This window comes from Physeter macrocephalus, chromosome 11 (genome assembly GCF_002837175.3).
Source record: "Physeter macrocephalus isolate SW-GA chromosome 11, ASM283717v5, whole genome shotgun sequence".
In the NCBI taxonomy this organism is placed as follows: domain Eukaryota; kingdom Metazoa; phylum Chordata; class Mammalia; order Artiodactyla; family Physeteridae; genus Physeter; species Physeter macrocephalus.
Window position 1 is genome coordinate 107,987,173 of NC_041224.1, and position 13,821 is coordinate 108,000,993.

Sequence of the window (13,821 nt, forward strand, 5' to 3'; positions counted from 1 at the left end):
CTGCCATCTTGTTTAAGCCATTATTATTTTGGGTTTTATTGTTACTGTAATCTCATTATAATTAGTAGGGTAGTATCGAGGCCCCCTTTCCCAAGAAATGAAGGATCATGTTTGAGCAGTGAGCAGTTATCTTTTGGATGTTTGCCTAATTCATGTTCATGTAACACACTGTTGGAGCTTCTTTCTTCCTAGTTGTAATATATGACCAGATGGTGCCAATCAGTCTCTTTCATTTTTGGTACAGTTCCAACTTTTTCTGGAATTACTGAGAGCTTTCCGGATCCACCCCCCCCACTTATGCAGATAAAGAAAAATAAATGCACCTTATGAATAGACATAATATCTGCTATACTTATACTCTTCTACTTATCAAAATTAACTAAAAATATCCTATTATAGTCATACTTCTTCGCTCAGTATATTAACTACATTTTTGTACATTGTATAGTTACTTTTTCTTTTTTGAAAATCACAACAGAGTTGTGGATTTTAAAAATTCACCTTGTTCCAATTAACAATATTATTTTCCTTTTGATTATCAAATTGTCACAGAATGTCAATTTGTGGAAGCCTATTCAAATTGGTTTCTTTGCCTTCTCAGCTCTACCCTACATTTAAGAAAGTATCTTTGCTTTTTGTCTTCACCAATAGGTTCCAGGCCTAGAGTTATTTATGACATGGAGCTATTCTCCAAGGGACCTTGAGTCCTTTTAAAGGTGAATAGTATTGAGGCAAAGATTCAGGTGCGAAGAATGCATATCAGATTTTTTCCTGATGTTGTTTCTATGCCGCTTTAGTGACAAAGTTTGAAAAAGTTATTTCTTTTGAAAACCACAAATTCACATTGGTATTTCCTATTTAACTCAGGCACTACCAAATCCTTTTTTATTTGACTCTGACATACAGTTTTACATTTATTTTCCCTACAGCATACCTGCTTATATCCTGTAACCCCTGAACCCAGTTGTAATATCGTGTTCTCTCTTTAGTGATCCTATAGGGTCTCACTGAGCATCATTCTCTAATTACTTTATTGATAGATTCATCCATGCTGGGCCAATGGGACAGAGAGGTGAGACAGAGTTTATAATACTGGCAGGAGAGTGGTTGAAAGGATGAATTATGGAATCCAAGGAATTTTAAGGAGGAGGATAAGACAGCACAAGTCAGGAGAAAGAAGAGAGGTTGTGGGATAGTGTGGGACGGGTACAGTGAAGGTCCCTGAGAGAGCTGGGAGGAAGGAGGTGGTGGTCAGAGCATGAAGTGATTGAACTTACTACAAAGGTGGAGCAGTTCTAGGAGGGGGCCACGGTCATTGATGTGTTCCATGCCTGGAGATCTACAGTTGCCCACATGTGACCTACTTCCACCTCCAGCTGCCAAAGGAACCTTTGTATACCCACTCTCGGCCAAAGCAAACATACACACCCATGTCTTGGGTGGGGAGATGAAGGCCAGAGTCCATCTGGGATCTGCCACAAATAGACGCCCAGTTCACCGTCTGCTGGCTGCCCCGATGTACATGAAAAATGTATACTGTGTTCAGGCTGGGTGCATGCCCCCTTCCTGCCGCAACAGCCACAGGCTCTGGGCTGCTCTGTGGCCCTCCCCACAGTTCTGCTACTGGCTGAGTCTCCCTCTTGCTCTAGTCCACACAGTGCTGGCTCAGCTTCTGACTGTGCTGGCCGAGATCTGTGATGCTGGCACTCCTCACAGGAAGGAGCCTGCTGGGTATGCTGAGGCTGGTCCATCTGGTCCCCTGTAGGGGCCTGTCAGGCTCACCTGTACCACCTGTTCCCAAATAGCACTGAGCAGGAAGCTGGGTTGGAGTTGGGGGATAGGAGGAGCAGAGTCTGCAAAGTAGCACAGGCCTCCCTACCTGCCAAACCCTGCCCTGATCCTACGGCTGCAGGCAGAAAGAGATGCAGTGAGAGGCAACTGTGAGGGGTAGGTTAAGAGGGGCAGGTCCCGAGACACCAGAGCTCTACTCTTCACCTTGGACGTTTGGCACAGGGTCCCATGCAAGGACGTGGAATAAAGGCAGCCAGAGGGAGTCTCTCTCTTGCCCTAAAAATGCTACTTCTGGGGCAGGAGAGGGCAGAGGGCAGGGGTCAGGGGCTAGATTTCCGTCCTTGAAAGGCTTGAGTCCTCAGAGTGGGAAAATGAGGAAGCCAGAGAAGCTTGAATATTTCCAGCCACCCAGCAGATTCCCTCGACGCAGACGCAGAGATACCCGGTCCCCGGGGTCCAGGGGCAGTAGCACAGAGCTGGTGGCTGCCTCCCGGGTCACGTCTGGGTCGTTGGCAAAGGCCGAGATGACAGGCCATGTGTTCAGCATCAGGCTCACCTGGGGAGGGGAGCCCAGTTAGCACCTCTCCCCAGTCCTTGTCCCAGGACCCCCACTTTCCTGAGGGCTTCCTTCCTTCTCTGCAGCCCCAGAGGGACACTCTGGAACCTGGGAACCTGAGGCTCAGAGCATCCTCCTGGGAGGGCTGAGAGGTGGCCAGTGTTGGACTCTGTGCCTCCTTCACAGTCTCTGCTAGGCGGGCCCTTTCCCGCCTTGCTCCTGGCCCCCAGGATGCAGGCCAATGGAGGTCTGCCTGGGGATCCCCTGGGCTCCACTTATTCCCCCCTTCCCTTCCCCTCCTGAGTCGGGGATGGGACAGGGCCTAGGGTTCAGGTCACCTGGACAGTCTGGCGGTTGTACACCTTCACCACATGGAACCGGAAGCTGTAGACGCCCCGGACAGGGGCCACGAAGGAGCCTGAGGCCCGGTCAAAGCCACCGCCCTCGTTCACCAGGACCTGTGAGAAGCGACCCTACTGAGTGGGGCTTGGGGATGCCTGGGGCTCGGGGAAACCAGGATTGGGGGGAAGGGGCAGTGAGTAAGGAAAGGAAGGGGTGGCAAATAGACCAAACAGGAGGAATGCACAGATTCAAAAGCAGTGGTGAGAAAGGGCAAGGAGGGTGTAGTGGGAATGAAGGGAAGGGAGACGGGCAGCAGGCTTGGGGGCAAGTGGCCACAGCAGGGCTGTTTCCTTAGCAGCAGAGTGGGTTTGGACAGTGATTCCAGGTCTTTCCAGGGTAGAGGGATTACCTGGTCGAAGTATATGGCTCCACTGGTGCCATTGCCGATCTCCCCTGCTGGCTCGTGGTGGTGGCTTCGGACTGCAGCAAATGCAACTCTTCCAGGGGGCGCCTCTCCCAGGGCTGCTCCCCCTGGCCCCCCTGCAGCAGCTCGGCTGGGCTCACAGACCACCAGGCACTCACCTTCCAGGAGGACTGGCTCTGTCCCCTCCTGGGCCCACCCGGTCCTCAGGGCCAGAAGTGTCAAGGCCAAGGTCAGCCTGGGGCTGAGTGAGGGACCTGGTGGCCAGTGTCGCTTTGCTCCCAGCATGGCTGAGTGGCTCTGTGACCCACAAGCCTTCTCTGTCTGCTCCTTGGTTTTGCCCACCTCTCCTCCAGGCTCTCACCACCCCTCACCCTGCTTCTCAGCCCTCTCTCTGGGACTCATGGTCACCTGGTCTTGGCATCTCCCTCTCCATCCCTCTCTGTGCCCCACGACTCTGTCCTGCCTCTCACTCCTGCTGTCAGTGCAGTTCCTGCCTCCTCGGCAGGGCACAAAATGACAGCAGCTGGGCTCTGGGAGGGAGAGGAGAAATGAGGCAGCCATACAGGAGGGCTACAGCCAGAACCCCAGGGCAGCCCCTCCCGAGAGCACTGAAGGCTGGAACTGGGACGACAGAGAACATGGGTGTCTGTGTGAGACTGTGAGTTCTTGTATGTGTATGTGTGTGAGTGTGTGCATATGCGTGAGACAGCTCCTACAGCTCCTCCCCTCACTCCTCCCCTCTTCAAAATCCCTCGCAAGTCAGCAGCCCTCTTAGCAGCATCTTTTCCATCGTTGGAAAAAACGGAGTGTCCTTGTGTTTTCCCCGCAATTGTTTTGGTGGAAAGTGCTTGGCCCAACAGTGTCACTATCCTGTGACCCTGGGCCCGTCTCTTTCTTTCCTTGGTCTTCTATATCTTCATCCGAAGGGACTGCATTAGTCCCTTTAAGGCGCTCTTCACCTCCATCTCTCCATGAAGTGGTTCCTCATTCCTGAGAAACAGCTGCGTGGAGCGATTGAAAACTCAGAAGAGCGCGGAGACGTGACCCCGAAGGCTTGGAGCAAGAGCGGGCGAGTGGGCGGGGCCGGGGGGGGCGAGCAGGCTGAGGGCGGGGCCGGGGGCGGGGACCCGGCTGGGGCCTGGGCCCGGGCCGAGGCTCCGGCAGCGGGCGGGGAGCAGCCTGCAGCTGGCGGGGGCGGGCGCGCGCCGGGGCTTGGTGCAGGCACAGCCCCGGGAGGGGCCCAGCTGACTCCGCCCCCGGCCAGGAAGTGACTCAAAAAACTGTTCGTGATGTGGGGAAGAGAGGTCCCCGTTGGGTGAGGAATCGGGAAGGCCCGCCCAGATTCGGGCCCCCCACCCTTCTTCCCTGGGCCGGGGGCGCGGGCGAAGCTGGGGCCGGCGGGCACCGAGCGGCGCCGGCGGGACTGAGGCCGCAGCGGGCGGCGAGGCGGGTAGGCGCACTCTCCCCCGCGCCCGGGCCGCGGGAGCCAGAGGCAGCAGTGCAGAGCGCAGTCGGGGGGCGGCAGCCGCCAGCGGCTATGGGCGGGGCCCTGTTCGACCGCTGGGCCCCGAGTGGGGCTCGTGGCGCGACCAAGGGGTGCAGCAGACGGCGGAGGAAGGGGGAGGGGTGGGAGTGGCTAGAACTTTGGAAATGGCTGACAAGGGACCCAGAGGACAGCCCAGTTCAAGCCCTGGTGAGGATTCATCTTTAAGAGGCCGTCTTGGAGCCGGAGATTGCAGAGACCGGGAGGAGAGGGACACTTTCGTCACCTGTCCCCTCCTTCTGGCCTCCAGACCCAGCTGGATCTCCCCACCCCCCCACCGCCCCGCCCCCGCTTCCTGCTCAGGGCTCTGGTCATTTTCCAAAGGCCACACACCCATCCCAGAGAGACAGCCTTGTTTATCCATGACTTGTCTCCGGAGAGAAGGCCCTTGTGTCCAGATAATTTGACATTCCCTCCCTATCCCCAAGATGGACTGAAGTGCTGGTTACCTCTTGGGTTTACCAGTTTGGTAACTAGGTGCGACCTGTTGATAGCTGGTGTAGGCCAGGAGACCAAATTTGGGTTGAGGGGACATTGAGGCTCTGAGCTGCTTTCCCTTCTTCCAGGGCTGGGCGGCCAAGGAGCCATGCCTACCTGGGGGGCTGGCTCCCCGTCCCCTGACCGTTTTGCGGTGTCTGCGGAGGCCGAGGACAAGGTGCGGGAACAGCAACCCCACGTGGAGCGCATCTTCAGGGTGGGGATGAGCGTCCTCCCGAAGGACTGTCCTGAGAACCCTCACATCTGGCTGCAGCTGGAGGGCCCCAAGGAGAACGCCAGCAGAGCCAAGGTGAACGCCTCTCCCTGACCCTTCCGGGGAAACAATGACTCCCTCCCCCGAGGAGGCAGAAGAGAGGAGGGGCTGGGGAGGATCTCCACTCTTTGCTTGTCTCACTGGCCCTGAGCGTTGAGGAACTTCCAGACTCTCTATTTGTCAAGAGTTTTGGTTTCATTTCTGCTGCGATGACCCAGATTCTGCCAGGGCTTGGAGATAAGTGACTCAGTTCCAATCAGTTTGTACTCTTTGGGAGAGAAGAGATAATCTGGTTGGGCAAGCAGGCCCCACCAAGGAATTCACTGTGGGGTAGGAGGCCACACTGATTCCTTTGGAGTTAGTCAGGACTTACAGTAAGGCACGACCAAATACCATCCTTGTGGTCCTAGTTTGTTTCCTTATCTGTAAAATGCGAATAATAACAGTATCCACCTCACCGAACTTATTGTAAATTAGATAAAGCATGTAAAGCGTGAGTTCAGTAAAAGTTATCAATGATGATCGTTATGATGGAAATATACATGTATACACACACATAATTGTTTAGAAGAGACAGCCTTTCAACCAATTAATTATAACAGTTTCTTAAGTTGAGGCAAGTTCTAAATGGAAATTCAGCCACAGGCTGTCAGCTGAAAAAGCAAAGAAGTGAGTTTCTCGATCCCCTCTTAACCGCCACGTTTTTCAGGATCTGTAGGGCTCCATTGCTCTGCTCAGGCATCCTGGAGCTCAGAGGAGAGCAGCAGCCCCAAAGGAGCTATTGGGCCACTTAGGATTCCAGCAGTCTCTTTTTTTTCCTACCTCCCCTCCCCACCTTTTCCCCCAGGAGTACCTGAAGGGTCTCTGCAGCCCAGAGCTACAGAATGAAATTCACTACCCACCCAAACTGCACTGCATCTTTCTGGGAGCCCAGGGCTTCTTCCTTGATTGCCTGACTTGGAGCACATCAGCCCACCTGGTGCCGGGGGCGCCCGGCTCGCTGATGGTCAGCGGCCTGACCGAGGCCTTTGTCATGGTCCAGAGCCGAGTGGAGGAGCTGGTGGAGCGGCTGAGCTGGGACTTTCGGCTGGGGCCATCCCCTGGAGCCTCTCAGTGTGCTGGAGTGCTGAGAGAATTCTCTTCTCTGCTGCAGTCCCGGGGGGATGCCCACACGGAGGCCCTGCTGCAGCTCCCCCTTGCTGTCCAGGAAGAACTGCTGAGCCTGGTGCAAGAGGCATCCAGGGGGCAGGGGCCCCAAGCATTCCCGTCCTGGGAGTCGGGGAGCCCAGGTCTGCTGGGTGCTCAGCACCAGGGAGTCAGGAGTCCCCTGAGTGATGGCAGGGAGTCTCTGGACACAGGACCTGCAGGGTGGCAAGAGTCAAGGGGAGAGAGACGTGCTATGGAGAAGGAGGGGACAAAGCACGGTGGTCCCAGGGAGATGGATTTGGGGTGGAAGGAGTGGCCCGGGGAGGAGGCCTGGGAGAGACAAGTGGCCTTCAGGCCACAGTCAGGAGGAGGAGAGGCAGGGCAGGCAGTGCCTCTGAAAGGGAAGGCCCTGGGGAAGGAGGAGCTGCCTCAGGAAAGAGGAAGGTTCTGGGTCCAGGGCGAGCCTTCTGGCACCCAGGGCCCCTGTCAGAAGGCAGCTCAGTCCCGGGGAGCCTCCCTCCTGCAGCGGCTCCATAATGGGGAAGCCTCACCTCCAAGAGTGCCCAGCCCCCCACCAGCACCTGAACCCCCATGGCACTGCGGAGATCGAGGGGACAGAGGAGACAGGGCAGACAAGCAGCAGGTCGTGGCTCGAGGTCGGGGGTCTCCGTGGAAACGAGGCACCCGGGGGGGTAATTTGGTGACTGGCACGCAGCGTTTCCAGGAGGCCCTCCAGGACCCTTTCACCCTGTGCCTTGCCAATGTGCCGGGCAAGCCAGACCTCCGCCATATTGTCATCGATGGCAGCAACGTGGCCATGGTGTGAGTACCTGGTGGGGCTGAGAGTCCTGGGGAGGGGGATGAGATGACGAGATGGGCAGTTGCGTTCACCTTGGGGATATGTGCAAAGTGGGGGGCAGTACAGCCAGGCTGCCAGGCCCCCCTGGGGGCCCCGGAATGCTGACCCCTTTCCACTGCAGGCATGGCCTCCAGCACTACTTCTCCAGCCGGGGCATTGCCATTGCCGTGCAGTACTTCTGGGACCGTGGCCACCGCGACATAACTGTCTTTGTGCCTCAGTGGCGTTTCAGTAGGGACTCCAAGGTCAGAGGTGAGTTGGGCCTGGTCTTTTGTGTCCGGGGATGGGCCCTGCTTCCACCTTGAGGATAACCCCATTGTGCTCCTCTGTTTCTCTAGAGGGTCACTTCCTGCACAAGCTGTATTCCCTCAGCCTGCTCTCCCTCACTCCCTCCCGGGTCTTGGATGGCAAGAGGATCTCTTCCTATGACGACAGGTACTTGCTTCTCTCTTGGTCACAGGCTCGACATTCAAGGAGCCAAGTGGGAGACTGAGGGAGAGACAGAAGCTCCTGACCCTTCACACTGTAAACCTGAGTCGTGGGACAAGGGTCAGTCCTCCTCCGTGTTCCCCTATGATTGGGGAGGTAAACCTGCCCTGCAGGCAGGATGAGATGGATGGCGGACAGCTCTGTTTGTCTTCTCATCCTTCACTTTTCACTCATCAAACTAAAGGATGCCTCATATTTATATAGTGCCTTACTGTCTAGAAAATACTGGTTTAATGGAAAGATGGGAAAGCCAATGACATGAATAGCTGACAAATGCCTCTTAAAACCTGGAAGTCCAAACACATAGAGAAATTCCCCAACCTTCTGGAAAAACCAGAGTAAATGTTCAAAATAACGATAAATGAAGAAACGCATTCCATGCATAATAAGACTGTACAAAACATGGTATAATAAAAGATAGTGAAAGATCACTGGTCTTAGAATTTGCAGGTCTGGATTTGAGTCCCAGGTTGCACAGTCATTGACTGTGGAGTCTCTTAGTGGATTAATCTCTTTGTCTCAAGGTCTTCTTCCATTCATTCATCCTCCTTGTGAATGTCAAAAGAAGCTAAGGTATGTGTTTGTCTCACTCAGGGTGCTGGGCAAGAGGGCAGTGATATTCCTTAGTTTTTCATGGATCCAATCAAGTGTGGCAGAGGGTCTTACCTCTGTTGTACAGAAATGGAGACGGAGGGTCAGAGTAGTTAACTTTCTTGGCAAAGGCTATGAAGTAGCAAAGGGAAAATGAGAACTTAAAGCTGCTAGCTGGTTTAACTGAAAAACATGGGGCACATTCCCTCCCCAGTGTGCACACAGTGTGGGAGATGGGCGGATTTTAAAAGCTAACTAACCAATTTAAAAAAACTAGTGACAAGTTCTTTTTTTTTTTTTTTTTTTGTGCGGTACACGGGCCTCTCACTGTTGTGCCCTCTCCCGTTGTGGAGCACAGGCTCCGGATGCGCAGGCCCAGCGGCCATGGCGGCATGTGGGATCCTCCCGGACCGGGGCACGAACCCGCGTCCCCTGCATCGGCAGGCGGACTCTCAACCACTGCGCCACCAGGGAAGCCCTGACAAGTTCTTTATTCTCTAGGATTTTTGGTTTTAAATTAAAAACGAGTTTCTAAACTGAAGTGATTATATATTTTGTTTTTTTTAAATAGTTAGCTCTTACTCCCTAACAGGAAAATGGTATTCTACAAAAAGTTCACGTTCTCCTGATGCTATTCTGTTTTATGTCTAGATTTCACAGGTTATCTGCGCTATGGAATCTTCTTTACACGCCAGCACTGACACAGTTAAAACTGAAGGTTGAGTCAGTTGTAATAAATTTTGAAGGCACATGTCTGTACAGTTGTGTACGTCTTGATAGGCAGACAGCACAATATGAATTTGGAATTTTGCCTAGTTACAGTGAAAAACACAGTGGCACGTAGCACAGGCCTACTGAATACTGCGGAACAACGCATGATGTAACGTGATAATAGTAAAATATGCTTAACTTGAAAATACCTTTTGTACATTATATGATACCATATACATTTTTATGTCATCTTCTTAATTTGTTTCCCAGACAGAAACTCAGAACCAGACACCTGTCACACCGAATCCTGATTACTAGTCCCCTCTATACCACACTGTCTTTCAAATACTGACTGCCTGCTTAGTACTAGGTGCGTGGCCTGCCTGCCGAAAGAAGCAGGAATTCAGGGAATCAGGGAAGACCTGATTCTCCACTTCAAAGAGCCCAAAGAAACTGTAAACCAAACAGTACAGAATGGAGAGGAAAGGGATCCCCCTTCTGGCTGGGGTTTTGTGGGAAGAGAAGGCTTTGAGAGTTTTTGTTGATTGATTGACAAGGACATGGGATGCATTGGAGCTCTAGGTTTTAAACCTGTTAAAAAGGACTCACTTCATGAGTCCTACCCCATTCCTGTGGAATCAGAATTACTAAATTGGGGCCCAGGCATCTATTTTTTTTTTTTTTTTTTTTGTGGTACACGGGCCTCTTGCTGTTGTGGCCTCTCCCGTTGCGGAGCACAGGCTCCGGACGCACAGGCTCAGCGGCCATGGCTCACGGGCCCAGCCGCTCCGCGGCACGTGGGATCTTCCCGGACCGGGGCATGAACCCATGTCCTCTGCATCGGCAGGCGGACTCTCAACCACTGCGCCACCAGGGAAGCCCAGGCATCTATTTTTTTAAAGTGCCCTGGTGATTCCATTCATCAGTGAGGTTGGGGAAGCACCTTCCAGATGGAGGGAATAGTTTGAGAAACATGGAAGTCGGACAGCACGGGGCATGTTTGAAGAACAGGGTGTAATATGATCATTGATTTTGGCAGGAGCTGAGTACAGTAGGGGGTATGGGGCGAGATAAGGCCATAAGAGTGGCTTGGAGCTGGGTTCTAGATGGCCTTGGCTGCCAGGCCTGGACATGTGGAAATATTCGGTAGATAAAGGGCAAGTTTGGAAGACTTTTGTGTACGGAAGAACATGTTCTCTTGGGGGAGGTCAGGAGAGACTGGAGGGGGGTAAGTGGCTGGGGGCAGGGGACCCCCTCATCAGGAGGCTATGCAGTAGTACCATGCTTGCAATGTCCAAGTAGCTCAGATGGTAATGGTGGGACTGGAAAGGAAGGAAGCAGAGTGGAAAGCCTTTCAGAGGAGGAGCATGATGGATCTGTGACTGATTCATGGGGGCATGGTGGAAGAAGACAGAGCCAGAGCCAGATCTTTCTGTCTCATACTAATGAGGCACAAAGTGTCGAGTGGAGGATTGTGGTGACTTGAGGGGATGCTATTGGGGAACCACGATGGATTCATCTTTCATGGGTTTCCTTTCTAACCCATGGCTCCTGTACGCAGTCAGTCACCTGGTGGCTGGATCGAGGTGAGGGGGCCGGATCTCCATCACCAAAAGTGGGTCACGGGAGTCGATAACGCTCTTTGGGGCTGGGACCTTGGAGAATCCCAATATGGCTGCCGTGGTTTTCGTGACAGGTTCATGGTGAAGCTGGCTGAAGAGACTGATGGGATCATTGTCTCCAATGACCAGTTCCGGGACCTGGCAGAGGAGTCTGAGAAGTGGATGGCAATCATTAGAGAGCGGTGAGGGAGCCCTCCCCTGAGCACAGGGCACGGACTCAGACCTTTCTCTAAAACCAGCTCTGCTCTGCCACCGGGTGAGGACTCTGGGAAGGGGCTGACATTGCTTTGCAAAGGATGGTAGCTGGCAGCTTCTGATGGTATTGGTCTTAACTGTCCGGGAGGTGGGCAAAGGCCCCTCTGTGACCACGCATTCTCTGTGCCCATCCAGCCTGCTGCCCTTCACCTTCGTGGGAAACCTCTTCATGGTGCCTGATGACCCATTGGGGCGAAATGGCCCTACACTGGATGAGTTCCTGAAGAAGCCGGTCAGGTAATGCCTCAGACTCTCCTAGGCAGCCCTGGCTTTTGCTCTGCAGGGGCCTTGCAGGCCTGGAGAATTGGGGGAAGAATGACCACAATCTGGGCCAGTGTTATTCTGTAGTTGTTCAAGTTGCCTTGGGCTTGGCCCAAGGAATCCTGACTCAGACCCTCCTGGCTGGGAGGGAAACTCCTGTTTCCTGTTTTCCCTAATCAGTGTGTTGGACGGAGTTATTTGGAAGGTGGTTGCTTTTACTTATAGCCAGCTGCATTGAGCATGCCCTCTGTTGGACATGAAGTGATTAATTTATTAGACTAGAACTAGATAGTGGCAGGTTTACCTTCCAGGTTCCAAAGGAACAGGCCATCTTTCCTTCAGAAGTGGGTTGATACTGCCCCTCAGTGGTCAGTTTCTGGAACTTCAGGGTCACTCCCCAGAGCCCAGACTAGGCAGGGCAGTTAACTGGAGTGGAGAGCAGGGAGGCCCACTGGGCTCTAACCTCCCTCGAGGATGCTCATCAGCCCTTCCTGTTCCCTCTGCTTCTTCCCAGGGCACAGGGGTCTTCTAAGGCTCAGCATTCCGCCAGGGGCTTCACAGAACACAGTAATCAGCAGCAGGGGAGAAAAGAAGAGGAAAAAGGCAGTGGTGGCATTCGGAAGACGCGGGAGACAGAGCGGCTCCGGCGCCAACTGCTGGAGGTGTTTTGGGGCCAGGATCACAAGGTGGACTTCATCCTGCAGCGGGAGCCGTACTGCCGGGACATCAACCAGCTCTCTGAGGCCCTGCTCAGTCTCAACTTTTGAGCCTCACCTGTCTGAGTGACTGCCACCCCATCAGCTCCAGCCTCATCCAGCTCAGCTCACTCTGTGAGGGTCCCCCTGCTGCTCAGACCCTGACCCCGTCTCACCCTGAGTTGGTGCTTTGTGTCAGGGAAGCACCAAGGAAGCGCCTTCGTGTGTGGGGAATGCTCTTGCCTGGGGCACTTTGGGGACAGGTCTGTAAGGTGACCTGATCTCGAGTCAGGACCTCAACCAGCTCTCAGGAGGTTCTGCTCAGCCTTAACTTCTTAACCTTGCTTTACGCAGGGTTTCTGTAGGGAATGGGGGCTGCTGGGAAGGGTGGGTCACGGAGACGGGGACTGTCGGCCCCTCCTCCACTCTGAGCTGGGGATGGAGGCTAGGGTGGGTGGGAGGGGAATGTAGAACAGGTGGCCAGGAAGCTAAGCCTTTCCTCCTCCTGGCTGCTGCTCTGATGGCCAGAGGACAGGACGAATCCCAGGCCTGGCTGGGCTCCTGGGCGCATCAAAGGGAATGCTGGGCCCTGGAAAGGCTAGTGTTACGGGGTCTGGGTCACAGTGGGGCAGCAGGGGTCTGGTGGAGAAGGCAGAGGGAGACTTGGCTGCTGGTCTCACCTATGCCTGCCTGTGACCTTGATTGATCTTGGTCTTCCGCCTACAAGTCAGGGGTAAAAAAGCCTGTTGGGAGGAGAGATGAGAACGTGGAGGAAAGCTCCTTGGAGGAAGGGTACTTGGACCAAGCCTCAGGTGTGTCTGTCTGTGGTTGCACAGGCTTCCTAACCAAAACCTCAGTTTCAGAGAGCTGAGGGTCCTCTGTCCCCAGGACCCATGCCCTAGATTTTTTAACACTGCACCCTCAGTATAATGTGCCCTATAATGGCTGCGTCCCTTTTGGGCAACCCCCCCCCCCGCCCCGACAAATCCACATTTACAAAACGGTTAATTAGGGGTAACTGTTTGCATTACCAGAAAACTCTCAGGGTTCCTTCCTATCAATGGCAGCTCTCCTGTTGCATTCAGGTGTTTGTTTACAGTTGAACGAATGTGTCAGAAAGTCCGCAGTCCCCGGTTAATGCACTTGCTCGAGCGTTGAGCAGTCACCAAACCAATGAAGCCATGTTCTGCGAGGAAAACGTTCATGTGACCTGACCCTAGCATCTTCTTTACAGAACATATATGTTGCATAAAGCGAGACCCACTTCTGCTCTGTGTGTGCGTGTATGCGGATGGGAGGGTTTATAGAGTTTGTATCTAGAGGAACCAATCTGGAGAACGAAAATTGAAGAATCAGAGTCAGAAGGTACTTGACTGGCCGCCGGACCAGCTGCTGTCACCTCAGGAAATTCTCTTTCCTCGATTCCTACAGGTCGTTGTCCTGTATCTGCTTGAAGTCCTCCTGTACCAGGGAATTTACTACCTCCGAAGCAGCACATCCATCCGTGGACAGTAGTAGTCAGTCCTTCCTTTAGTGCATCCCCAAATATGCTTTTCTGTTACTTCTACCTTTGAGGCCAGTCATTCCGTCAGGAACAGTACAGAGCCAGTCAACTTCCTGAAGAGTCCAAAACCAGATAAAGAAGTAAGACAGGTGTTCCTGGAGTCTGTGCTGTCTGGGCCCTGCAGCAAGTCCCTGGACATGGCCCTCATTTTAGGCTGATTTCTGCTCCCTCAGTGGCACAGGGAGTTGAAATCACCCCAGATCCTGTATCAGCAACTATAG

The 13,821-nt window shown here is 53.5% G+C and overlaps 2 protein-coding genes across 6 annotated transcripts; one reads left to right on the forward strand and one right to left on the reverse strand.

Annotated features, from left to right (window-relative positions):
• Positions 1-1,013: 1,013 nt before the first annotated feature.
• On the reverse strand, positions 1,014-3,684 carry CBLN3 (cerebellin 3 precursor). The gene is made up of 3 exons (XM_007130023.2): positions 3,099-3,684; positions 2,686-2,805; positions 1,014-2,347 (listed from the first exon to the last, which is right to left on the reverse strand). The coding sequence occupies exons 1-3, from the start codon at positions 3,396-3,398 to the stop codon at positions 2,150-2,152; spliced, it is 618 nt and encodes a 205-aa protein (XP_007130085.1). The 5' UTR covers positions 3,399-3,684; the 3' UTR covers positions 1,014-2,149.
• A 674-nt stretch (positions 3,685-4,358) lies between these two features.
• KHNYN (KH and NYN domain containing) lies at positions 4,359-13,304 on the forward strand. Of its 5 annotated transcripts, none has more exons than XR_008618641.1 (8): positions 4,359-4,563; positions 5,223-5,443; positions 6,255-7,375; positions 7,534-7,664; positions 7,751-7,847; positions 10,900-11,081; positions 11,216-11,317; positions 11,856-11,874. XR_008618641.1 is itself a non-coding variant. In XM_024133582.3 (8 exons), exons 2-8 carry the CDS (start codon positions 5,243-5,245, stop codon positions 12,106-12,108), a joined length of 2,013 nt encoding a protein of 670 aa, XP_023989350.1. In that variant the 5' UTR covers positions 4,364-4,563; positions 5,223-5,242; the 3' UTR covers positions 12,109-13,304. The 5 variants fall into 5 exon arrangements, 4 of the variants coding, with proteins under 4 accessions (XP_028351452.1, XP_023989350.1, XP_028351451.1 ...); XM_024133582.3 differs by having other exon boundaries at positions 4,364-4,563; positions 10,900-11,007; positions 11,856-13,304; XM_028495650.2 differs by having other exon boundaries at positions 4,414-4,428; positions 10,900-11,007; positions 11,856-13,304.
• The last annotated feature ends 517 nt before the right edge of the window (positions 13,305-13,821 follow it).